The 26,112-nt window shown below is 40.6% G+C and overlaps 1 protein-coding gene across 1 annotated transcript in view; it reads right to left on the bottom strand.

The window, feature by feature from the left end:
- The window catches only part of CLTRN (collectrin, amino acid transport regulator), a gene marked incomplete at both ends in the record, with an annotated part of 31,341 nt that extends 5,454 nt beyond the window's left edge, over window positions 1-25,887 (bottom strand). The window contains 4 exon segments of the mRNA XM_083361285.1: window positions 2,733-2,750; window positions 2,752-2,839; window positions 22,817-23,057; window positions 25,788-25,887. Coding sequence (XP_083217411.1) covers window positions 2,733-2,750; window positions 2,752-2,839; window positions 22,817-23,057; window positions 25,788-25,887 — 447 coding nt within the window.
- Window positions 25,888-26,112: the final 225 nt, after the last annotated feature.

Here is a 26,112-nt window from a genome sequence, read left to right as displayed (position 1 = left end):
GCAAGAAAGCGAAGGTTGGAGACCAAACGATAGTTGTTCAAAATAGCCAGGTCCAGGGCAGGCTTCTTGAGGAGGGGCCTCACCACCGCCTCCTTCAAGGCGGCGGGAAAGCTACCCTCACTCAAAGAAGCAGTTATCACTGCCTGGAGCCAGCCTCGTGTTCACTCCCGAGCCGCATAAACCAGCCAGGAGGGGCACGGGTCCACACATGGTGGAGCTCAGCCTCCCCATGATCCTGTCCACATCTTCCGGAGTCACAGGATCGAACTCTTCCCAGATAACATCACCAAGACCGCTCGTGTCACCTCCGTCAGACTCTGCATATATTCCTGTAATTTAGTAAAAAAAAATGAACTTGGAAAAAAGTTAGAAATTTCGGCATGGCACTAATCTCACACAAATTAGTTTCACACAATGTATTTTTCCTAGAATGAATTGCATAGTGAATTACCAATACTTAGAAATGTGGCAGAAATAACAAATACACCTGCTTTAGATACAGCAGTCATAAGCTCCCACACCAAGCACTGCAACTGTTCCTGTATTCAGCTGAGTTGTGGCAGAAGGAAGTTTCTACACTAGCTTAACAGAGCAATATGCTAATTATGTAAGATCTTATTGTTTAATTTTTTATGATGGAGATGGGATAATAAGCTTTGATTTCAGAATTTTTTCTGGATCAAGATGAGCCAAATTGGAGGAAGGTATATTTTGGAATTTTATTAATTTCACTTTCCTTTCTTTCCCTAACTGAAACACTGCTTTTAATAAGTTAATATTGACTTCATAGGTACAGGTAGTCCTCGACTTACAACAGTTCATTTAGTGACCATTCAAAGTTACAACAGCACTGAAAAAAGTGTCTTATGACTGCTTTTAACACTTAAAGACAGTTGTAGCATCTCTGTGGTCATGTGATCAAAATTCAGATGCTTGGCAACTGGCTCATATTTATGATGGTTGCAGTGTCCTGGAGTGATGTGATTCCCTTTTGTGACCTTCCGATAAGCAAAGTCAATGGGGAAGCCAGATTCACTTGACAATTGTGTTACCAACTTAACACTGCAATGATTCATTTAACAACTATGCCAAGAAAAGTCCTAAAATGGTACAAAATTCACTTAACAACTATCTTACCTAACAACAGAAATTTTGGACTCAGTTATGGTCATAAGTCGAGGACTATCTGTATACAGTTTTAAGGGCAGTAATAGGTATTTCAATAGAACAGCTAATATCTACAAGTGATGGACAAAAGCTAAATCCAGGCTGTTAGAACAGTGTGCCACTGATGCTGAAAGAGATTTGCGTTAAATCTGCTTACATAGAATGAGTGCTTCAAAGCACAGCCAAAAAAGTAAAAGTGCATTCCATTATTCTTACCATGGACCAACAGGTCACTAATCTCTTCCCCCATCCCAGTGTACTGCAATTGCTTCTGAATTTTTCTGTTGAAAACAGTTTAATCTTCTCATAAGCTTAAAAGTTAATCTTTCCCAAACAATGCATTCTTTTTCATTCCCGCATTCTTACTTATTCAAAAAATAGCACTGTATTTCTAAAAGATAAACTTTCTGTAAAAACCTAAATTCAACATGTTAAAACATGTAAATTATAGTGATTCTCTTTTGAAGCTTGTAAAGAAAATCACCAGTACATTGTTGCATCGTCTTTATCTGGACTCAGAAGCTAACTAGTGCCAGGCTGGGTTAAAATGGGGGTTGGTGGGAGGCTTCCAAGAAATATTGGAGCTTTGAAATAGATAGGAGCCTCCAAATATCCCAGAGGAAGGCAATGACAAGCTTCTTTTGTATTGTGGCCAAGAAGATAGCAGGGGCACATCTGCAAAATCATATCCAGCTCATCCTGAAGGAGATTTTATTTTTTTAAGGAGTGTGACCATTAATAGACTGCCTATATAAAGTTCATGATATATACTGTAATAATAGGCTATTTTCCTTCCTACTACAGAAAAAAATCCAAAACATGATTCTTTAAAAATGAGGTGTGACCAAAGGATATGTATATAATCAGGGAGCGGTTTGGCAGTACAGGTAATTCTTGATTTATGACCACAACTGGGACTGGAACTTCTGTTGCTAAGTTATGCAGTTGTTAAATAAGTTGACTACTTATACTGTCACAATACATACCAAGCACCCGAATTTTGATCACATGATCCCAGTGATGCTGCAAAGGTCATTACATGAGGACTGATTATAAATCACTAACACTATTATAACATTCTGTAGTTATTAAATAATGGTTTTATGTTAAGGACTATCCATAATACTGTAGGTTTATTTTTTATTTACCTTAAAGTGATTAAAATATGGATGCCTTAAAATAAAAACCTATGAAATAAATACTTCCAGATGGAGTAATACCGCCTAACTGCTACTAATCAAAAATGGTTCTCTATTCTGCCTTTCAGTAAAATGATACAAGGAGCAGTGGGAAAAGTGGGAAGTTTACAGTAAGATGATTCAATTATCTGCACATTTCATAAACTGTTGTATTTAATGCCTTATCTGAAAATTGGACATGGACATGGGTCTGGATTCAGCCATAATGTGTACTGATTGGAATCTGGGTAGATTTGGCAACATGGCTTAGTATAATCCAGGACCAGTATAATGCAGCTCTGAGCGTTTTCAGACTGAAGAAAATATGCCAATGCTCCTAACAAAAATGAATATATTTGTTTGGATAAAGTTGTGCAAATATATAACATATATGTGGCTTCCTGGGAATAGTTGTTATATTTGTGAATGAATTTGTGACTACAAACCAAAATGATATCCGACTGGTAACATTGCACAGCAATATATTAGAAATTCTGAGAAATTAAAAAAAAACACATTAATATAGTAAGTCTTCCCACAGACAGGACTATTGAGGCAACCACCAGCCCGTGAATTTTAGACATAACATTATGATCTCACTTTCAAGAGGTATATGGTCAAGGCTAGAACATGTGAATAAGATGTTAAGATTTACATTAGTTACAGCTGATGCAGATAAATGGAATCATGTGTCCATCCCACCTTATTCCATTCATAATGTGGTTCTTGTTAAAAGAGTGCAGGTAGTCCTTGACTTATAAGAGTTCATTTAGTGACTGTTCAAAGTTACAACAACACCAAAATAAGTGATTTAGGATCGTTTTTCACACTTATGACCATTGAAGCATCCCCATGGTACATGATCAAAATTCAGCTGCTTGGCAAACGGCTCATTTATGACGATTGCAGTATTTCGGGGTTATGTGATCCCCTTTTGTGGCCTTCTGCCAAGCAATGTCAATGGGGAAGCCAGATTCACTTAACAACCGTGTGACTAACTTAAAAACTGCAGTGATTCACATAATATCTGTTGCAAGAAAGGTCGTAAAATGGGGCAAAACTCAATTAACAACAGTCTTGCTTAGTAACAGAAATTTTGGTCTCATTGTGGTCATAAGTTGAGGACTATCTGTAATTACCTCCAGTATACAAGAGTATATGCTGCTCCTTAGTGACATTTTCTGGCTGATTAGCAGCAAAACAAATGGTTCAATCACAGTTTTCCAGTTTTTAAAAAATGTGTGCCCATGTATATAAATATATACACAGACTACACACACACATATATATATAGATGAACACACACATGATCTTCATAAAGGTCATAGTGCTAGGCTAAAGTCAGATACATTCATATTTAATAATAAAGTTTTCAGTAATGATGGTAATTGTCTGAGGTCTAAATATATGCTATAAATTCGTGAGATTACATCTCTAAGCCATGTACTCAACTGTCAATTGTCACTCTGATAGTTTAAGTTTGTTAATTGAAATTTAATTAACCCAAGCTATAATAAGTAATATACTAATGTTCTAGTATATTAATTTATTAGATTAATAAATTATAAGATTAATAATTTATCATGTAGATGAAAAAGATTGTTTTGCATTTGCAATATAATCCAGACTGAGCTTTAACTTCAAATCTATAGCAATAATTTGTTGTGCTACATTGGTGTTTCATTTTAAGATTGCATATTATGAAATCACTGCTAATTTGAGAAATTTGTGGCATTTCTTTGGAAAAAGTTGATTACGATCAACAGTAACAGAGTTATTCTGCATATTAACTCTGAGACATAATTGCTTTTAGGCATTCAGTATGACATGGCCATGATAAATGAAAATTCACACACGCATAGATACATATAATGTACACACACACACACACACACACACACTTATGAAAAAACTATTGCACAAGAACAGTATCAAACCAAATAATGTTGCATAGGTGCAGGATGGAAACAGTTGCAAAAAATAAATAAAATGGAAAAATATATTGTCTCTAAGCTACTCCAATCCTCCAGAAATGTACAGCCATAATCCTGGCACATGATTGCCTATTCTGCCCTCTGTTCAAATAATAGAACATTTGTGAGATATCATGGGATCCCTGTTCTATCACCATGCTCAAATGACTAAAACAGTGGCCTCCAGACACAAAAAGTTTGTTCCTCCCTCCCTCCCCATTCCAGACCATTTATGGTAGCCTTTCCCAGGCTGGTATTTTCAAACATGCTGGACTTTTAACTCTTATATTTCCCAGAGAAGAAGATCAAAGGCTATACAATCAGGACATTATGAAGTCTAAGCTATCTAAAATAAACCAAATCAAGTTTAAATGTTGATTGGTCAAACTAGCAACTTTTAATGCAAACTCTATTTAGGCAGCCAATGATTAGCATACTGCAACAGTTTAGTCTGCAAATGTAACTATTATTAGATAGTTTCACTGACACTGAGCAGTTTGCAGAAATTGAATAACTTGATAAAATTTATAAAAGGCGTAACACTTAGAAATACCAGAATAGAATAGAATAGAATAGAATAGAATAGAATAGAATAGAATAGAATAGAATAGAATGGGACCTTAGAGGTCTTCTAGTCCAGCCACCTGCTCAAGCAAGAGAACCTATACTGTCTCAGACAGGTGAATGTCCAGTCTCTTCTTAAAAATCTCCAGTGATGGAGCGCCCACAATTTCTGGGGATAAGCTGTTCCACTGGTTGATTTTCCTCACTGTCAGGAAGTTTGGACAATCAACCAGTGGAACAGCTTACCCCCAGAATATATGTCTCTATTGTAATACTATTTCTGTAATTGTCACAATCATTTATTATTTTCCTTAGAGGCTATGGGAGGAAAATGTATTTTTCTAGCTCTCCATGTATGCCAATCGGCTTGTTTGTTTTTTAAGTATAACTGGGATGCTACTGAGGAATATCTATTTAAAGCAATGTTAACTTATGCAATTAGAAACAAGTAAGTATACACAATATGTTATAAATATTCTTACTGTAACTGGTAAGAGTATCGATCTTCTCCCTTCTATTTTTTGACTGAATCCTTGGGAAATACCCCCAAAACAAGAAAACCTCCAAAAGTGAAGGGAGGGGACTATACCTCCACTCCCTCATAAACGGAAGCAGCAAATTAATACTAAGGGGGAAAGAAATATATGGAAATTAAATTTAAAATACTACAGTTTGGATAAATATAGAAACTAAAAAAAACTGTTTATACCCCAAAGGATTTCGATGAAATTATAAAAAATATATAACAACAATAACTTCCTGTCTGAAACAACTCAAAAATAAACAACTACTGACACGTAGTGGAGAATCAGAGCACAGAACATTAACAATAAATGACTCAGAAATTGGCAAGATGCCTAGAAACAAAGAATAATCTGTTCCCTTGAACTTTAATAACTTTCAAGAAGACAGCTGGGAACAAAGAAAGACTGGGCCAGCCTTAAGATTATTAAGTATCTGAAAGAAAAATACTTTGACTGTTGTCTAAATTTAAGAATTGTTTACAGAAAAAGAAAAACTTTGGCTCTTGGCTAATCTTTTAGAGGATAATTTAATGGAAGGACTTAAGGTGGCTAAATATACTGAATTGCAACTTTGACTGATTGATAATTGACCCCTGAATTAAAAAAAAATGTTACAAAATACTCCCTTCACTGAGGCCTTGATAATTGGAAATATGTTGAACTACAAAAACCATATATAAAGATAAGAGCTATATGAGATTGGGTTGTGTGACTCTGAGACTGATAGGTGGGATAACTAATTATAGAGATAAAATATTGATGAAAGACTATTTGACGGGGGGGGGGAAGACAACATGGATATCGTACACTTATCAAAAAATGACAGGGCACCACACTCAATATTTACCCCTGAAAGATTTAGCCTGGAACATCAAAGACCTCCACAAGCAATATTTCAAGGCAAGACAAATACTTTCCAGGAGGAAATGTACGTAATATTATGACAGATACAAATGACAATAGATTTAAACCATGAGGAAATCAGAAACAACTTTGATAACATAAATAAGCACATCTCTAATCTAAATCTACAATTAAAAACACCCAGAAAATGACGGAGAATGAACAAACAAATCAGATAATAGAACACAAACTAGAAGAACATGATCAAATCAACAAAGCTACAAACAATTTAATACAAATAGAAAAAAAATCTACAAGACTTTGACGTAACAACAAAAATGGAATGGACTATAGAATTCCCAGGTGAATCATCAGAGTTTGGGAGACAGTATATATTTTACCTATTCTATCTTCTTTACTCCCAACAAAATTTATAAAAACATAGGAACTGCAGGGTAAGCAGAATATATCAACTTGGAAAGCTACTCGGCAAAAGAAGAAGGCTAGAGACAGATTCAAGAGATTTGACTTGCCCTAGCAGATGGAGTATTACATGAACAAACACTTGTTTGAATATGGTTAAAAGAATAGAGAAGTTTGAACATAAAGGGCCTCTACAACAAGAGGGATAAAAGATTTACGGTAAGTTGTATAGTATAGTATATAGTATTTTTATAACGTATGAAATATGAAAATATTGGCATGGTGTAATTAAATGGAGAAATTTGGATATTTAGATGACTAACATTGAGAAAATCATGTTTGATAAGAATGGATTAAATATAGACTTCCGGTGGCGACGTGACGCCGAAGACAGCCGTTTTCGGGCTGCCCGCTCCGCAGCTGTGTTTTTCCATCGTAAACAGCGCCGATCAGCTGTTTAGATGGATTTGAAGCCCCCTCCTCGGGAGAAGAGGAGGGGGTGAGGCCCCAGGTAGGGGTTGAGCTCTCTGGGGCCGCCTGAGCTGAGAGCTTGGGCGGCTGAAGGATGAGCCCCCCCAAAGCCTGGGTTGCTCCGAGCTGCGCAGCGCCTCTGCTCTGGGATTATTGGAGCAGAGCCAGGCGTTAGCAACCACCCCTGCCAAATGGAAATACTTTTGATTATCAAGAAGCAGGCAGAGCGGTACAGGAGGTCAAGGTGAAGTGGACTCTTTATTTTTACTCTCTAGCTCAATGGATTTTATAGCTTCAAAGTGAAAGTGAGTAATAAGTGAAAGTGGGGGAAGATGGCGGCTAAAACTTCTAAAGCTCTTCGGAATGTGGGGTCTTCCCTGGTGCAAGAGACCTCATTGCAAGCTTTGTTTCCTCCTGCATCTCCCCCGGCATTGACGCTTAAGGATTTACAAGACGCTCTTGGAAAGCATGTACAATTGATGTCTGATATGATGGATGAAAAGTTGAAAAAGCTGGAGGAGAAAATGGAGGAGAAAATGGAGAAATTGGAGAAGAAGATAGAAGAGAAGCTGAGAGCAATGAGGCGGGACATTTTGTCTAAGGTTGAATCCGTAGCTGAATGTGTGCTACAGCTGGATATAAAAGTGGAGGATCTCAGTCAAAAGAACTCTATATTAGAAGCAAAGGTATTAGAAAATGAAAATATAAGGGATAAAATGGACGAAGAATGAGCCTTGTTCAGTATAATCAGATGCAGTATGCTATTAGAATTAGGGGTTTAAAGGAGAATGGTAAAGAAGATTTAAAGCAGCTGATTTCTGAGGCTCTGGAAGGGGTACTGGGCCAGTCAGCATCTGAAATTAAGGGAAATATGGACAAAGTTTTTCGTGTAAATTCATGGATTGCAAGACAGAAGAAGTTACCCAGAGATGTGGTGGTCTATTTTACAAAGAGAGTAACGAGAGATGAAGTTATTCAAGCTGCTTATGATACTAATTTGGTAGTGGATGAGCAAGAAGTTTTGGTTTTAAAAGAGATCCCTCCGAAGATCCTAAGGAGAAGGAAAGATTTTGCATTTTTGGTACAGGAACTTAAGAAACGTGATATTAAGTTTAGATGGGAGATTCCAGTTGGATTGGTGGCGACGTATGAAGGTAAAAGACATCGTTTGGTTACTGTGGCTCAGGCACGTGATTTTTATAGTAATGTGTTAAAAGCAACCCCCCTATCATTTTTGGAAGCTGCAAAAGGATACGGTGGGGGAAAGCCTCAAGACGTTACAGATAGACAGACAGAGGACAATGGTGTTGGAGGGGATCAAGTAACAGTTTCATCGGTTGCTGCAGGAGGCCAGAAGATGACGCGTGCCGCCCTAAGAAGAGCGAGACGAGAGCAAGAGCAAGATCAGCAGAAAGTTATGGAATCTCCAAAGCGTGCTTACAGTGAAGATGTGAGAGAGGAGCGGTCTAAAGAAGTTTTGGGGGTCATGACAGAGGTGCTCCAAAAGTTTTGGGGCGTTAAGATTGCTGATTAATTTTTAGATTAGAATGTCAATGGAGTAAAATTATTATAGAGGAGAAAGAAGGTTTTTTTTCTTTTTGTTAATATTTTACACAATTTAAGATTGCTTGCTAGAAAAGTATATTAGGGTAATGGATTTAAAGTATGTGTTGAACTAAGAATGGGTATGTAAGCTCCTAATTAATAACAAGTTGTCTTAGAGATTGCCTAAATCTTTTTTTTATATATTCTTTGTATTTGAACTTTTATTTGAATTTAAGGATGATTTGGAACTGTGAGACATTTGGTGTGATACATGCAAGAACTATTTTTGATCGTAGTTTAGTGTGGTTGGAGATTATTAAGACTAACAGAGATAGGCGCTTTTGGCGTGTAACTGAGAAATTGTTTGGAAATTAGAGAAAGGTGGGAGAATGTAAATAGCAGGTGAAAGGTTTTTTGTTTTTTTTCTTTTCTTTTTTCTTTTTCTTTTTTTCTTTTTGAAATTAATATGAATAAGGACTGGGATTAAGAAAATTTATTTTGAGCAAAGCTTTTTTTTGTTTTCCTCTTTTTTTTCCTCTACTTTATTTGTAACGTTAATATTGTTTGTATTCATTTTATATGAGCTAGAGAGAGATAAAATTTATAGTTTATTGTTGATAACATAAGGGTGTCTATGTTTGTTTTTTGATTTTATGCCCTGTATTTAGCTCTGGGAAGTCGGGGGGGGAGGGAGTGGAGGGGAGGGATAGGGAGGGTTGGATAGGGGTGGGGGAGGGGGGGATTAAAGTTAAAATGTATTGTAAAACTTTTTAAATTAAAAAAAAAGAATGGATTAAATATAAAGAGGAAACTTACCTTAAACAAAAACTATGAAAATAGGAAGCATGGTGAACTAATGAGATGATTTCTATAAGAATAATATAAGCTGATGATAAGTTATCATTATCTGTACAAATATGAAAAAATGTTTATATTTAATCATTTATACATTGGTATAAATTGGTAGGTAAAATGAGGACCCAGACTGTTGGGGGTAATAAGCTGACTTTGTAAAAATGCCGCTTGGGGGGGGGGCGAAAGCCCTAATAAGCAGGTATATATATAGAATGAAGGCTATTGCTAAGCACATTGTGCTTTAGATTGTAAGCCGCCCTGAGTCTTCAGAGAAGGGCGGGATATAAATGGGATTAAAATATATATATATTAAGTATTATATCTTTCTAAGGTTGAAGAAGGAGAATACAATTTGGAGAAGGGAAGATTAAAGAAATATATTAATTAATATACTAATTATCAAAATCAATTATTATCAACCGTTAATTATTATTGTCTTTTCCCCCCAAATATATAAACCAAGACAACACGCTGTACACTAGGCACTGGAGATTGTTATTGTAAAAAAACCAATATTTTTTTTTAAAAAAGAAGAGGTCCTCCTCTACAAGTAATGAGAATCATGAATGTTGCTTATATTTTCTTGGTTACAAGGCTCAATCAAGGGTCAAAGAAGATGCTATGCTAATTAGGTAATTAGTAATTATCTAATATAACACCAAATGGACATTTCAGTGTATATATTTATTTGATCTTCCATTGCATGAAAGTTCTTACCGTTAGGCAAAGTGAAATGGTAGCTTCAGGCATTAATTTAATAAATTGTTAATAAATCCAGAGTTATCATTGTTATAAATCAACATTTATTCTCAGGATTTGTGGGCTTTTCAGTCTCATATATTAAATCAACTTAGTTAGTTTGCCCATTGTGTGCTGAGTACATTAATATATCTTTAATGTTCTGAATTACCTAACAAAACCCTTTATACCTCCCCTGTTTACTAGCTATATTTTCCCAGAGATGGGCTGGTAGGAAGGCGTTCAGATATCCGTGGCCATCATCTGATGTCAAACCTGCTCCATATGCTGCAGATAAGACAAGACAACCTTTATTGTCATTTTTTACTGTGAGCACACTGGCCCACATTAAAAATGAAATTCTGTTGCCTGCTCTCAAAAGAAAGTATATATCTATCCATACACATACACAACATGGTTAACACCGACGCCTCGTTGACTGAGGAGCTGAATATCTTCTTCGCTCGCTACAAGGTAAAAAGACCAGACCCCGTAGCCTCTGCTGGCCGGCCTTCTGATTCTCAGCCACTCACCCTGTGTGAACACCAAGTGAGAGCTGTATTGAAGGCTGTGGATCCCAGCAAAGCCGCAGGCCCAAATGGGGTGCTGGGGATAGTGGTTAGGAATTGTGCCAACCAATTAGCAGGGGTCCTGACAAGGATTTTTAACATCTCCTTGCAAATGGCATGTGTACCATCGTGCTTGAAAGCAGCTACCATTGTCCCGGTCCCCAAGAAAACCGCAGTTGAGTACCTGAACGACTACAGACCTATTGCATTAATGTCTGTAGTCATGAAATGCTTCGAAAGATTGGTTCTCCAACATCTTAGGACATGCCTCCCACTGGATTTTGATAAACATCAATTTGCCTATAGGGGAAATAGGTCGACAGACGATGCCATAGCTACTGCTTTACAGTCTGTAGCAAGTCATCTTGAGAAACCTGGAAGTTATGTCAGGATGCTTTTTGTTGACTATAGCTCGGCTTTTAACACCATTTTGCTGTGCATTCTCATCGAGAAGCTGACTGACTTGACATTCTCCCCCGCCATCTGCGATTGGATTCAAGACTTTCTCAGGGCCCGGTTACAAACAGTGAGGGTCGGGTCTGCTTTGTCCATCCCCCTGAAGCTTTGCACCGGCTCGCCACAGGGCTATGTGCTTAGCCCCTACCTGTACTCTTTATACACATATGACTGTGTATCATCTGACCCATCCACTACGATAATTAAGTTCGCAGATGATACAACTGTGGTGGGTCTCATTACAGGTGGGGATGAGACAGCATACGGGGGAAGGTACAAAAGATATCCATATGGTGTAGTAACAACAACTTGCACCTGAACATCGGCAAGACGAAAGAGATGGTGCTAGACTTCTGAAGAAAAAAGGAGGAACCTGCCCCACTTTACATCGGGGAGGACTGTGTGGAGAGAGTTTCCTCCTTTAAATTTCTGGGAGTCTACCTCTGTGAAGATCTGACCTGGAAAGTTAATAAACCCAGGTGGCTAGAAAGGCCCAACAGAGGCTTCAATTTCTCAGGGTCTTGCGGAAGAACAGGGTAGAACAATGGCTAATGACCCTCTTCTACCGGTCTACTATAGACAGCGTCCTCTCATATGGTATTGTGGTTTGGTATGTGTTCTGTACCAGCCTGCTACCGGCCCTGCAAAAAAGGCAGGGACAACCCCTTTTACAAGAAGGCAAGAGGCTGGAACTAAGCCGGCCAAATTTATTAACATAAAAACATAAACAGAGCAAAGAGAGCAAACACGAACCATGAAACAGGAGCTATTCAAACGGTTGCCTTCAGCAAACCAGCCCTCCCACACATTCCCCTTTTAAACAGTTCAGGGCGTGGCTTCTCTCTGCCTCCTTCCGAGGTGCCCCATTGCCTTCCTCTGTTTACTCCTGATTGACTGCCTCCTGTGTCGGGCGTCCTTGAACAGGGCCAGCTGTGGGTCATCTTCATCCACGCTGTCAGGCTCACACAGCTGGGTCTGCGTCGTGACCAGATGGGAGGGGCCTGGCTGAGGGCTCTGTGGAGCCTCAATATTGTTCTCAGCAGGCTCTCCAACACCCCCTCCTCCTCCTCTGAATCGTCCGACCCAACTGCCGAACCCACAGGCTGACCCTGAATCACAACACTATCCCGCACCGCAGGGCTCTTCCCCTGGGTCTGCCGATCCAGATGTGGTCAGGATGGAAATTGTTCATGAAAAGCGGACACCAAAGCAGGGGCATGAACGGTGGTCACGTCCTCCCAGGTGAAGTTCTCTGGTCCGTAACCTTTCCATTCAATCAGGTACTGGAAACGACCTTTCAGCCAATGGGAGTCCCTGATGCTGGCGACCTCGTACTCAGGGGTGCTGTCTCCATCACGAAGTCCTGATGGGGGAGGTTCTGCTCGGCGGAGTGGACAGGCCGGTTGCTCGGGGACCAACAGAGACTGATGAAAGACTGGGTGCACGTGCAGGGAACGTGGCAGAGTTAAGCGATAGGCGACCGGATTGATGACAGCCTCGATTGGGAACGGTCCTAAATATCGGTGATCTAACTTTCTCACCGGCCGTGTTGACGGTAGGTTCCTGGTGGACAACCAGACCCGATCTCCCACCAATAGTGGAGGTGTATCCCACCTTGACCGATCAGCAAACCGTTTGTAATCGGCCTTGGCCTTCTCTAACTGACGTCGCACCAATCAATGGATCGCCTGTAACTCTGCCATGAAGTCGTTCGCTGCCGGCTCTGGTGAGTCCACGGGAGAGAGGGGGAAAAACCGAGGGTGATATCCCACATTGCCCAAGAACGGTGTCATCTGTGTGGAGGTGTGCTGCGAATTGTTGAATGCAAACTCAGCTATGGCCAGATAGTCCACCCAATTGTTTTGCTGCAGATTGATGTAGCAGCGCAGATATTGTTCCAGAATACCAATGACCTTCTCGGTTCCCCCGTCAGTTTGAGGATGATGCGCGGATGAGAGGCAAATCTTGATATCCAACGCATGCATCAACTCCTGCCAGAAGCGGGCTGTAAACTGGGCCTCCCTATCAGAGATGACTCTATCAGGGAGGCCGTGCACCTGCTGAATGAACATACGACTAGTGGCGCAGGCTGATGGTAAGCCGCGACAGGGGATGAAATGCGCCATCTTGGTCAGCATGTCCACCACCACATACACTGTCGTAAAACCAGAGGATGGGGGTAAATCTGTCAGAAAGTCCATGGACATAGCCCCCCGGGGTCTTTTGGGTGTCAGCAAGGGCTGCAGTAATCCAGGCGGGGCCCCTGTCGCTGACTTGGCCTGCCTGCATTGGATGCAGGAAGTGAAATAGGACTGGACATTGTGTTGGAGTCGGGGCCACCAGAAGGTACGGGAGACCAGGTTCAGGGTCTTGAACAGGCCAAAATGCCCCGCCACCGGGTCATCGTGACACTGGCTGAGGATGAGTCCCCTGAGTGGCCCTCCCGGAACGTAGAGCCGGTCACAATAATACAAGAGTCCATCCGTGACCGTCCAAGGAGAATCTGGCCCCACCTCCTCCTTCCGCTGAGCCAACCACACCTCCTGCTGCTGTGCCTCCCGGATCCGAGCCCGTATATCAACCAGCTCCTGCACCGCAGCAAAAGACTCGATGGGGATCACTGTCCTGGGCAGAAGCTTGTCTTCCACTCGGGAATATTCGGGCTTCCTGGACAGAGCATCCACTCTTTGATTGTGCCCGCTAGGTATGTACCGAACCTGGAAGTCAAACCTCGCAAAGAAAAGAGACCACTGGATCTGGCGTTGGTTCAAATTCCGAGCGGTCTGCAGGCTTTCCAAATTCTTATGGTCCGTCTGGACCTCGATTTGATGCCGCGCTCCCTCCAGATGATGCATTCAGGCCTCAAACGCCACTTTGATGGCCAGCAGCTCGTTCTCCCAGATTGTATAATTGCGCTCCGAAGGGTTCAGTTTTCGTGAATGGTATGCGCAAGGGAAGAGGGTACCGCTGGGCGTTGTTGCCTGGAGTAACACCGCCCCAATGGCAATGTTGGAGGCGTCCACCTCCACAACAAACGGCCGTTGCGGGTCAGGATGCTTCAAGATGGGCTCCTTCATGAAGGCTTCCTTCAAAGTCTGGAAAGCCTGTTGTTCTGGAGTGTTCCATTGGAACCGAGTCTTCTTCTGCAGGAGCCGGGTGAGGGGGGCTGTCAAGGCAGCAAACCCAGGGATGAAAGTTCGGTAATAGTTGGCGAACCCAAGAAGTCGCTGAACATCCTTCACGCGACGCGGGGGTTGCCAACTCTGCAAAGACTCAACCTTACTCGGCTCCATGGCGATGCCCTCAGGAGAAATGTGGTGACCCAGGAAATTGATGGTCACCCGGTAGAACTGGCACTTCTCCAACTTGGCAAACAGCCGATGTTCTCGGAGTCGCTGCAGGACCTGATGGAGATGCTGATGGTGCACCTCAAGCGACAGGGAGTAGATCAGGATGTCATCCAAGTAGATCACGACAAACTGATCCAACAAATCCCGGAAAATGTCATTCACAAAATGCTGAGACACAGCGGGGGCGTTGGTCAGGCCAAACGGCATCACCGTGTACTCAAAATTTATTTATTTATTTATTTATTTATTAGTTTTTATAAACCGCCCTTCTCCCGAGGGACTCGGGGCGGTGTACAGAGGAAGGAAGGTATACAGATGAACAATAAAAAGTAAGAAAAACAATAGTGAAAACAAACTGGGACCCCAATTAAATGTCCATAGCGAGTACCAAACGCCGTCTTCCACTCATCACCCGACCGAACCCTGACGAGGTTGTAAGCTCCATGCAGGTCCAGTTTCGTGAAGATCTTAGCCTCCTGGAGTCGGTCCAAGAGTTCGGGGATGAGGGGCAGCGGGTAACGATTGTGCACCGTGATGGCGTTGAGTTTCCTATAATCGCAGCAAAGCCACAATTCGCCCGACTTCTTTTTGACGAAGAGCACGGGTGCAGACACTGGCGAGGACGAGGGCCGGATGAAACCGTGAGCTAAATTCTTTTCCAGAAAGTCCCGCAATGCAGCCAACTCGGGGTCCGACATGGAGTACAAACGCCCCACTGGGAGAGGCGCATCAGGGACTAAATCAATGGGGCAGTCATAGGGCCTGTGCGGGGGTAATTGATCCGCCTCTGTCTCGCTGAACACATCAGCAAAGTCGGACAGTTCGGGAGGCAAGGAAACCCCTGGGGAACCCTCTACCTGGCCGGCACAGATATGGTGGGAGTGGTCCACGCACTGCAAGCTTGGGAAGGTGACCAAGTTCTGTGACCAACAGATCTGTGGGTCATGCGCCCGGAGCCATGCCAGTCCCAAGACCACAGGGAAGTGCAGATCTGAGGTGATATAGAACTGGATGGCCTCCACATGGGAACTGATGGCCATACATAATGGTTGCATGGTGGCCGTAATTGGCCCAGACAGGAGCACTCGACCATCGATAGTCTCCACTAACATGGGCGGATCCACCAGGCACTGGAGAACAGCCCATTTGGCCACAAATGCTGAGTCCATAAAATTTGTGGTGGCCCCAGAGTCAATTACTGCTAAGCTTGTAAGCCGCCCTGAGTCTTCGGAGAAGGGCGGGATATAAATGGAATTAAAATAAAATAAATAAAATAAATAAAAAATAAATAAAATTAAGGCATGGACTGGAATCCCCTCTGGCTTGCCAGGAAAGATCAGACGTGCCTCCAATATCAGATGCCGTGGAGGTCCATAGGCAGCATCGGAAAGACGTCGCTCAGTGTTGTTGTGGGACGCCCGATCTATCACACTGTCTAGATCGGGCTCAGGGCGTTTCCCGACAGAAAAGAGGGGACTTTCTCGGGGCAGACTTGGTCACTGATGCCCGCTGTCGCTTCTTTGGGCAAAAAGCAGCCAAATGCCCAGGGTCCCCACAGTAAAAACACAACCCCCCCGATCGTCGTCTGTTCATTTCAGTCACCGATACACGAGACCTGGTGGCACCCAGCTCCATTGGCTCCTCCCTTTGAACTGGGGGCTCACGCACAACAGGGGCTGCAGGGGTCTGTGGAGTGGCACGGCGATTCCTTCGCTGCTGCAACCGAGCATCGATCCGCAGGCAGAGATGGATCAGCCCATTCAGGTCTGAGGGAATATCCACACGGGCCAGCTCATCCAACATCTCCTCCGACAATCCATCCTGGAATGCATCCACAAGCGCAGCCTCATTCCAGGCAGAATCCTGGCTAAGCAGCCGGAAATCGCTGATATAGCCCTGTAGGGGGCGTTGACCCTGCCTCAGAGCTTTCAGGCGTCGAGTAGCAGTCTGCGTCTTAATAGGGTCCTCATACATCAGATGCATATGATCACAAAACCCCACAAAGTTGTCCAACAATGGGCTAGGTTGAGCCAGCAGAGGCGTGCCCCAACGAGCTGCATCACCCGAAAGAAGGCTTAACACAAACCCCACCTTATCCCGGTCAGTGGGGAAATCAGCTGCTCTCACGCTTTCCCAGGAAAGCAGGAAACAGTTCTGGATTGCCAGTAAATTTATTCGGCATTGCACCTTGGCATTTTCTCCTGGGTGGGGGTGATGGTGGGGGTGCAGCATGAACCTGAGCTTGCAGTTGAGCCACCTGAGCTGCCAGCAAAGTGAGTTGCTGGGTGAGCTGGGCATTCTCAGCACGTAGCTGCTCCATAATATTAGTAAGGGGTGGGAGGCTGAAGGCAAACTGTTCTGTACCAGCCTGGTACCGGCCCTGCAGAAAAGGCAGGGACAACCCCTTTACAAATGGCAAGAGGCTGGAATTACGCCTGCCAAATTTATAGCTACAAAAACAAACAAGACACGAACCAAGAAACAGGAGCTTTAAGAAACACGAACTATCCAAGCGGTTGCCTTCAGCAAACCAGCCCTCCCCACACATTCCCCTTATATAGAGTTCAGGGCGTGGCTTCTCTCTGCCTCCTTCTGAGAAGCCCCATTGCCTTCCTCTGTTTACTCCTAATTGACTGCCTCCTGCGTCAGGCGTCCTTGAACAGGGCCAGCTGTGGGTCATCTTCATCCACGCTGTCAGGCTCACACAGCTGGGTCTCCGTGGTGACCAAGTGGGAGGGGCCTGGCTGAGGGCTCTCATCAGCAAGATCTTCAACCCCCTCAGCAAGGTCTTCAACACCCCCCTCCTCCTCCTCTGAGTCGTCCGACCCAACTGCCGAACCCACAGGCTGACCCTGAATCACAACAGGAGATAGAAGGGGGAAAAGAAGGTGGAAATACCCCATAAAGAGTATTTTTATAAAAATCTTGTTAAATATGACAAGCATACCGAACTTAACAAAGATTAGTGCAGGGAAGAGGGCTGCGCCACAGGGGTTAGGGATGCCTTCAAGCCCTTCATGCTACAAAGGGAAAGGTCAAATTCCTTTAAAGATTTACAAGCCCTTCTGCAAAATATGCAAGAAGCAATGACTAAGAATCATGAAGCGATGAAGAAAGAGATAGGTCAAGTGAGAAATGATACTGGTGAGCTCAAGGAAAAAATACAAGCGATTGATGGTAAATTTGAGGGGATTCAACAACAATTAATAAAAAATGAGCAAAGATTACAGGAAATGGAAGTAAGAATGGAGAAGGAGGAGAAGAAAGTAGAGGACTTAAGTGAAACACTAATCCGGGTGAACAGAGAGCTTGAAACAACAGTGATCTTCCTGGAAGCAGAGAAAGCCGCCCATTATTTGTGCTTTCAAAATGTTAAGGAAAAAAAAGGTGAAGACCTGCCAGAAATGATGGCGGACTTAATGGCGAAGGCATTAGGCATAGGAAAAGATGAAATGTTGGCGGAAATTGATGAGACATATAGGGTCCAAACTAACTATGCGAGGAGACATAATCTTCTGAAAGAAGTACATGTGAGATTGGTTAAAAAATTGACCCGGGATGAATTACTACATAGATCAAGAGAGGAGCCGCTAGACTATGGAGGACAACAAATAACAATTCTCAAACAAATACCTAAAAGAATGAGGGATTTGAGACGAGGCTACCAATTTTTGACATTGAAATTGATTAGATATAATGTGAACTTTAGATGGCTAACTCCAGAAGACATTCTAGTCACATGGCAAGATAGAAGGTATAGATTAGACTCAATAGACAAGGCAGAAGATTTTTATAAGCTCCACTTTAACAATGAAGATGAAGTAGACAACCAAGATGGAGGGGACATAAAGAAAGGGATGCAAGACAGATGGCTATAGTAGGGAAGGTACTAGGAACAGAGGATAGAGGAAATAAATCTGGAGAGACTACAGAGAAATATGAAGGCAGAGACAAAGAAACAAGAGAGATCCGCACAATGAGAAGCACAAGACCCAGATATAAGTAAAATAAAGGGAGAAGAATGCAGGATTTTGTCACTGAATATTAATGGTTTAAACTCGCCAATGAAAAGACGGAAAATCTTTAATAAATTTATTCATCAAAAATTAGATATAATTGCAATTCAGGAAGTTCATATAAAAGAACAACAGAAATACCTGTTAGATCAACCAAAATTAGGACATATATTTGTATCATTAGATCAACAAAAAAAGAGGGAGGTGGTATTATATGAATGAGAAATGAATGAGAAATCAGTAGCTAAACAAATTTATAAAGATAGAGAAGGTAGAATATTGATAGTTGAAGTAGAAATAAACCATAGGAAAGTAGTGATAATAGAAATATATGCCCCGAATAGAAACCAAGAACAGTTTTTTAAAACGTTGCATAATAAGATATGTGATATAGACTACGATGAGATCTGTGTGCTATGAGACTTCAATGCTATTATTGATAATAATTTGGACTACAAGGGTAATAAGACCAGGAAAAGGAAAAGAAGAACACTACCAAGATCCTTTTTCAAATTGGCCAAAGATCTAAACATCCAGGACGTATGGAGAGAAAGGAATCATGAGGCTAGACAGTATACATATTATTCTAATCAACATAACTCGTGGTCTAGGATTGACACGGTGTGGATGTCAAGGAAAATTAACTCTGGTTGAAGACGTGTGTAGAGAGACAAGCACTGGGGCAGACCACAACCCTGTGAAATTTAGCTGGAAAGGGCCCAAAAAAACATCTAGATGGACTATACAAAGATCAATATTAAAAGAAGATGACTTCAGATTAAAGATGGAGAGAGAATTGGACTTCTTTTTTAAAGAAAATAAAGCTGAAGACACCTCTGTCCAAAATCATTGGGACACAGCTAAGGCAATTATGAGAGGAGTAGCTATACCATATATGGCGAAAAAGAATAAGTAGAAAAAACAACAGAAAATGTTAGAAGGGGAATACAAAAGATTAGAAACAATACTCCACCAAGAACCACAAAAAAGAATGTAAAACAACAAATAGACTTAATTAAACATAAACTTAACATCTTAGAAAAAGAAAAATTAGCACAACAGGTAAGACGTATAAAACAGAACTTTTTCGAAAATGCAAACAAACCTGGTTGATGGCTTGCACACAAATTGAAAAAACAAGGAGAAAAGTTGGATTGGTAAATTACGAGATGACAAAGGGCGAATGCACTATCAAGAAGAGGAGAAAAAAATTATAGCCCAGGAATTTTATGAGAAATTATATAAGGAAGATAGCCTGGAAAATGAGGAGAAAGCGGAGGAATGTTTCAAAAAAGCAACACTACTAAAAGTTACAGAGGAAATTAAAAATATGTTGAATGAAGAAATTAGGATGTCAGAGGTGATAATGGCCATTAATAAACAAAAAAATAACAAAGCATCAGATCCTGACGGCCTCCCGATAGAAATTTATAAGGAACAATACATTTTAGGAGAACCTTTATTGGATGTGTTTAACACGGTCCTGGATGAAGCAAAAACCCCAAAGTCATGGTCAGAGGTGAATATTGTCCTGATTCAAAAAGATAACACAGACCATACATCAATTCAAAACTATAGACCAATATCTTTACTTAATTCTGACTATAAGATATTTACAACAATTATAGCTGAGCGATTAAAAAGGTTTTTAAATAATTGTATACATGTGGACCAGAATGGATTTCTAGCCAAAAGACAAACTAAGCACATTAGGATAATATTGGACACCCTAGAATATTATGAAATACACAGTGGACAACAAATGGCGTTATTATTCCTAGATGCCCAGAAGGCCTTTGAACGTTAAGTGGCCATTTATATATCAACAACTTAGGTATATGGATATGGGTGAAAAATTTATAAATATAATAAGGGCAATATATACTAATCAGGAAGCTAAAACAATAAATAAATAAATGGGGAAACAACCAGGAAATTTCAAATACAAAAAGGAACACAACAAGGATGTCCTTATCCCCATTACTATTTATACTGATGCTAGAGGTCCTAATGAGGATAATTAGAAACGAACCACATATAAAAGGATTAGAATTTTTTTTAAAAAAATTTAAACTTCAAGCATTTGCGGATGATTTGGTCTTTATTATGAAGGATTCACAACAATCAGGACCGAAGAATTAGAAGAATTAGATAAATATGGAGAAGCTGCTGGGCTGAAAATAAACAAGGGTAAAACTAAAATGATTGTTAAAAATATGACGAATAAACAGAAAGAAAACTTGGCTAGGATTATGGATATACAAATAGTTAAGAAGATAAAATATCTAGGAATTGCTATTACGGCCAGATGCACTTCAATCAAAGAAGACAATTATGACAAAATAGTGAAACAAATAAAAGAAGACCTGGAAAGATGGGGAAACTTGAGCCTTTCATTGTTAGGGAGAATTGCTGTCATAAAAATGAATGTATTACCTAAAATCCTATTCCTCTTCCAAAATATTCCTATACAACTTGATCAAAAAATTTTTGGGAACCTGAACAAATTGACATTAAATTTTATATGGCAAGGGAAAAAACCAAGAATTAAAATGAAACATCTGCAGGATGTTAAAGAAAATGGGGGTTTTGGACTACCAGACTGGGAAACATATTATCATGCAGCGGCGTTAACCTGGATTAGAGAATGGATAATTTTAAAGAATAAAAGATTATTAATTCTAGAAGGCCATGATCTGCAATTAGGCTGACATGCATTCCTATGGAATGAGAAGCAAGGGTTATATCAACATTTTCAAAACCATCGGATCAGAAAGGAAGGTCACAACAGAAACACACAGGATGCTGATTTCACATATTACTAGAATAAGGTGGTTGGTAAGATTGAATATTCTATAACTGTATATAAATGATATGTACATAAAGTGTATATATGTCTATAAAACACAAAAATGATGTAAGACAAGAAGGATTGTCAGACCGTTAACACCTTGTCCAAAGTTTTAAATAATAAAATTTGCTATTAAAAAAAAGAAGAAGAAGGAAGAGACAACAGAAAATGAGGTGGCTGGATGGAGTCACTGAAGCAGTAGGCGTGAGCCTAAATGGACTCCAGAAGATGGTAGAGGACAGGAAGGCCTGGAGGAACATTGTCCATGGGGTCGCGATGGGTCGGACATGACTTCGCAACTAACAACAACAACAAATCTAATTTTTCATCCACAATTTGATATTCTATTTCCAATATTTTCCTGTGTAGTTTCTGATAAAAATTTTCTTGTTTATTGTTTGGAGCATATATTGCTATTATCAATACCGTTTTTGATTTATCATTATTTCCACCATTAGAATTCTTCCTTCTTCATCTGTATAGACCTGTTTGGAGTCTACTGTCTCTCTAATATATAAAGCTACTCCCCTTTTCTTTTATTGTGCTGCAGTGAAATAAAGTTTCCCAATTTTCGGGCATTACAGGAATTTATAATGTTTTTCTATATATGTGATTCTTAAAGGCAAATTATGTCCCTTTTTAATTTTTGTAATCATGTAAATATTTTTTTCCTTTTTGAGGGGGAGTTCAGTCCATTAGTATTCACTGAAAGGATCCCACTTTCCTTTTCCATCTTATTTAGGTTTTGGTTTCCTGGTAGTTCTTTTCTGTCTTTGTTCTCTTAGTCCCTCTCCTTCTAGCCTGCATTTTCTTTTTTTCCTTCTTCTTCGCTTTGTGTATCTGCCTCTTCCTGTTTTTCAAAATCCCTGTCTACTTGTGTGCCTTGTGTTTTTTCTTCAAAAAAACTTTCATGTCTCATAAAATTCTGCTGCTTTAAAGGTGGAATCCAATCTGTATCGTTTAGAATTCCAGTTGATTAGGATCCCCTCCAGGACCAACCATCTAAAGTTTTCCCCTTTTTCATTTAATTTTGTGGTCAAAAATTGGTATTGTTTCTGAGAGTATTATCCTCCAGTGGATCTGTTTCAGAACCACAGTCTCCTTTTTTCTATATTGCAGCGGTTCTTCCCTCACTCTTTTCAGTATTTCATCCCTTATTGTTCTCTTCACAAATCTAACATGTACCTCTGTGGGCACTCTATGTCTTCTTGCATAGCTTGAGTTGACTATATATATATTTGATCGAGCTCTCCTTCCACTTCTTATTTCTCAATTTCCAGTGCTTCCTCTAACATATTTCTGACCAGTTCTGTTAGATCTTCCTCCTTATCTTTCAGTATGTTCTGGAATTTTAGTAGGTATGACGCTTTCTCCATCTCCAATGCTACCACTGTGTCTTCCAATTTTTTATTTGCCTTTGTCAGTCTTTGGTTTTCTTGTTTTATTTCCTCAATCTTTTTCTCAGTTTCCTCTGATTTTTCTTCCATTTTCTGAATTCTTTGTTCATTCTTTGTAATCATTTGTTGAAAGTTTTCTAGTTGTGAGTTTATATTAAAAACCTGTTCATTTATCTTATCCATTTTTTCTTCCAATTTTTGCTGGTTGTTTTTTGTGTCATGATTTTTTTCTTGCATCTTCTTTATGTGAAGCAATTGCTTCTTGGATTAGCTGCAGTGTTGTCTGTATTTCCTTTTGAAAATTGTTAGATTTTTCTTTTTGAAGCATTGATTCTATGGATCTTTGGTGTATAGGGCTGGGAGCCACAGAGGAGGGTGCAGAAGATTTTTTTTTAATTTTAGCAAGATTTGGAACACTCATTTTTATTCCCACCATCCAGTTATTCTGTTATCAAACTAATATGCTAAAAGAAGGGTAGCCTTATCCAATATAGCTAGTCTTATACTCAATACATCAATAAATAGTTTGAATTTAACATAAAATTATATAGTTCTTATAGTCTTTTGTTTTATCTATAACCTTTATAATCCAGTATGTTCCAATGTGCAGATCCACCAAGGATAAGAGACATTTATAATCCAACTCTGTCAGTCAACACCAAATCCAGAGGAAAAGTTATGAAACCTGCCACAGTCCTTACATCTAAAATCCAAAATTGCAGATGTTTATAATCCAAAGTAGCCAACAGGCCTTTATCCTATCAGTAGATCCTACCAGACAGGAAGCAGCAGAAAGCCATATTTTCCTCTAGCTCCAGATGGTTCTTACAAGAGCCTTGGTGGAGCAGTGGGCTAATGCCTCCTTAGGTAACACCAGCTGCCTGCAATTAGTGCAGGTTCACATCCCACCAGGCTCAAGGTTGACTCAGCCTTCCATCCTTCCGAGGTAGGTAAAATGAGGACCCAGATTGTTGGGGGCAATTAAGCTGACTTTGTAATAATGCCGCTTGGGGTGTGTGTGAAAGCCCTAATAAGCAGGCATATACATAGAATGAAGGCTATTGCTAAGCACATTGGTTTGTGCTTATATTGTAAGCCGCCCTGAGTCTTCGGAGAAGGGCAGGATATAAATGGGATTAAAATAAAATAAATAAATAAAAGTCCAAAATTGTAAATCAATCGATGTTTGTAATCCAAAGTAGCTAGGAGGCTTTAATTCAGTTGATAAATCCCACCAAACAGGAAACAACAAAAAGCCATATTTTGCTCTATCTCTAGTTGTTCCTTGCAGGTCTAAAAGTTTCCAATCTTCAAGGACATCAGAGAGGCTAGCCAGATATTCATGTCTGGGCTCCAAGCCAATTCCTTGGCTTAGACACAACAAATAAAGCTATACCTTTCTCCTAATGGTTTGGAGGGTTTTCCCGTGATCAAATGAGCTGTCCATCATCCACCTGTGATCAGCAGAGTTCCCCCCTTTAACACCACCTGTCCAGGATGACTTTCAGCCCCTGGGGGCTCCCTAGCAGAATGAAACAACCCATGGAAAGTGGAGCTCCACTTTCTGTCAACCGTAATCACAAGCTAAAGGTAAAGGTAAAGGTTCCCCCGCACATGCGTGCTAGTCATTTCCGACTCTAGGGGCCGGTTCTCATCTCCGTTTCAAAGCCGAAGAGCCAGCGCTTGTCCGAGGATGTCTCCGTGGTCATGTGGCCGGCATGACTAGACGCCAAAGGTGCACGGAGCGCTGTTACCTTCCCAGTGTGGTGGTCCCTATTTTTCTACTTGCATTTTTACGTGCTTTCGAACTGCTAGGTTGGCAGGAGCTGGGAGGAGTAACAGGCGCTCACTCTGTTACGCGGCACTCGGGATTCGACCCGCCAAACTGCCGACCTTCCGATCGACAAGCTCAGCGTCCTAACCCACTGAGCCACCGTGTCCCTTATAATCACAAGCTACTTACATGTATTTCAGTTCTAAAATGTTCATAGAACATAGAACAATAGGGTTGGAAGGGACCTTGGAGATCTTTTAGTCTAATCCCTTACTCAAGCAGGTGACCAAAACCATTCTGGACAAGTGGCTTTCCAGTCTTCTTGAAAATCTCCAGTGATGGAGCACCCACAACGTCTAGAAGTAAACCATTCTACTAATTAATTGTCAGGAAATTTCTCCTTATTTCTAGGTTGGATCCCACTTTAATGATCTTCTACCTGTTACCTCAGGTGCTTTGGAGAATAGGTCAACCCCTTCTTCTCTGTAACAGCCCCTTAAAACATATCAGCCTTAGTGCTTCTCTTCATTATACTAAACATACCTAGTTTCCTCAGTCATTCATCATATGGTTTAACCTCCAGACTCCTTACCATTTTATTGCTTTTCTCTGCACTCTTTCTAGGATATATACACTCTAGGCTAAATATAATACACACTAAACCCTTTTAGCCTTTATTGAACAATTAACAACAAAGAAGCCAACAAGATTCTAATAGGCTTTTTATCCTAAAAAATTAATACTTGTCCTAAAGAAATACAACAAAAACAGCAGCAACAACAATAGTAACAATAATAAAGTTGGAAAGTACCTTGGAGGTCATCTAGTCCAACCCGCTGCTCAGGCAGGAAACCCTATACCATTTCAGGCAAATGGCTGTCCAGTCTCTTCTTAAAAACTTCCAGTGTTGGAGCATTCACAAGTTCTGGAGGCAGGTTACAACTTCTGGTGGTAGGTAATAAAATTATTTTTATAGCCAAAACCTGTTTATTACTCAGATGTAACATGCACACATCTGCAGTCTGAATTTTCTAAATGCTAAGTTTGTTACACAAATTGTACATGAAGGATGAAGCATAGAAGGAAATCTTACCTAGTTGGCAAAGCTCAGGACAAACAATGGTGGTTGCCCAGGGAGATGCAAGTAGCAACCTCCATTGTAACAGTGTTCCTAACCATCTTTGTGCTAGCATTCTTCAGTTGGGAAAACTTCAGGCAAAAAGAGAAAAAAATAGTCCTTATAATACTGTCTTAAGGTTTCTGTGACTCAGGATTAAGCAAATGCAGCAAAAATAGGAAGCAACCAAGTTTAAGGCTTAATAATTAACCACCACCACTTATTTTAGACAAAAAAAAACAATTATGGAAAACAGTGTCCTCTTCCACATACATTTTTGTCTGTTAAGAGATATATTTAA

The sequence above is a fragment of the Vipera ursinii genome (assembly GCF_947247035.1).
Source record: "Vipera ursinii genome assembly, chromosome: 4".
Classification (NCBI taxonomy): Eukaryota; Metazoa; Chordata; class Lepidosauria; order Squamata; family Viperidae; genus Vipera; species Vipera ursinii.
The sequence above is the reverse complement of the archived record's forward strand: the minus strand, read 5'-3'. Positions and strand labels throughout refer to the sequence as shown.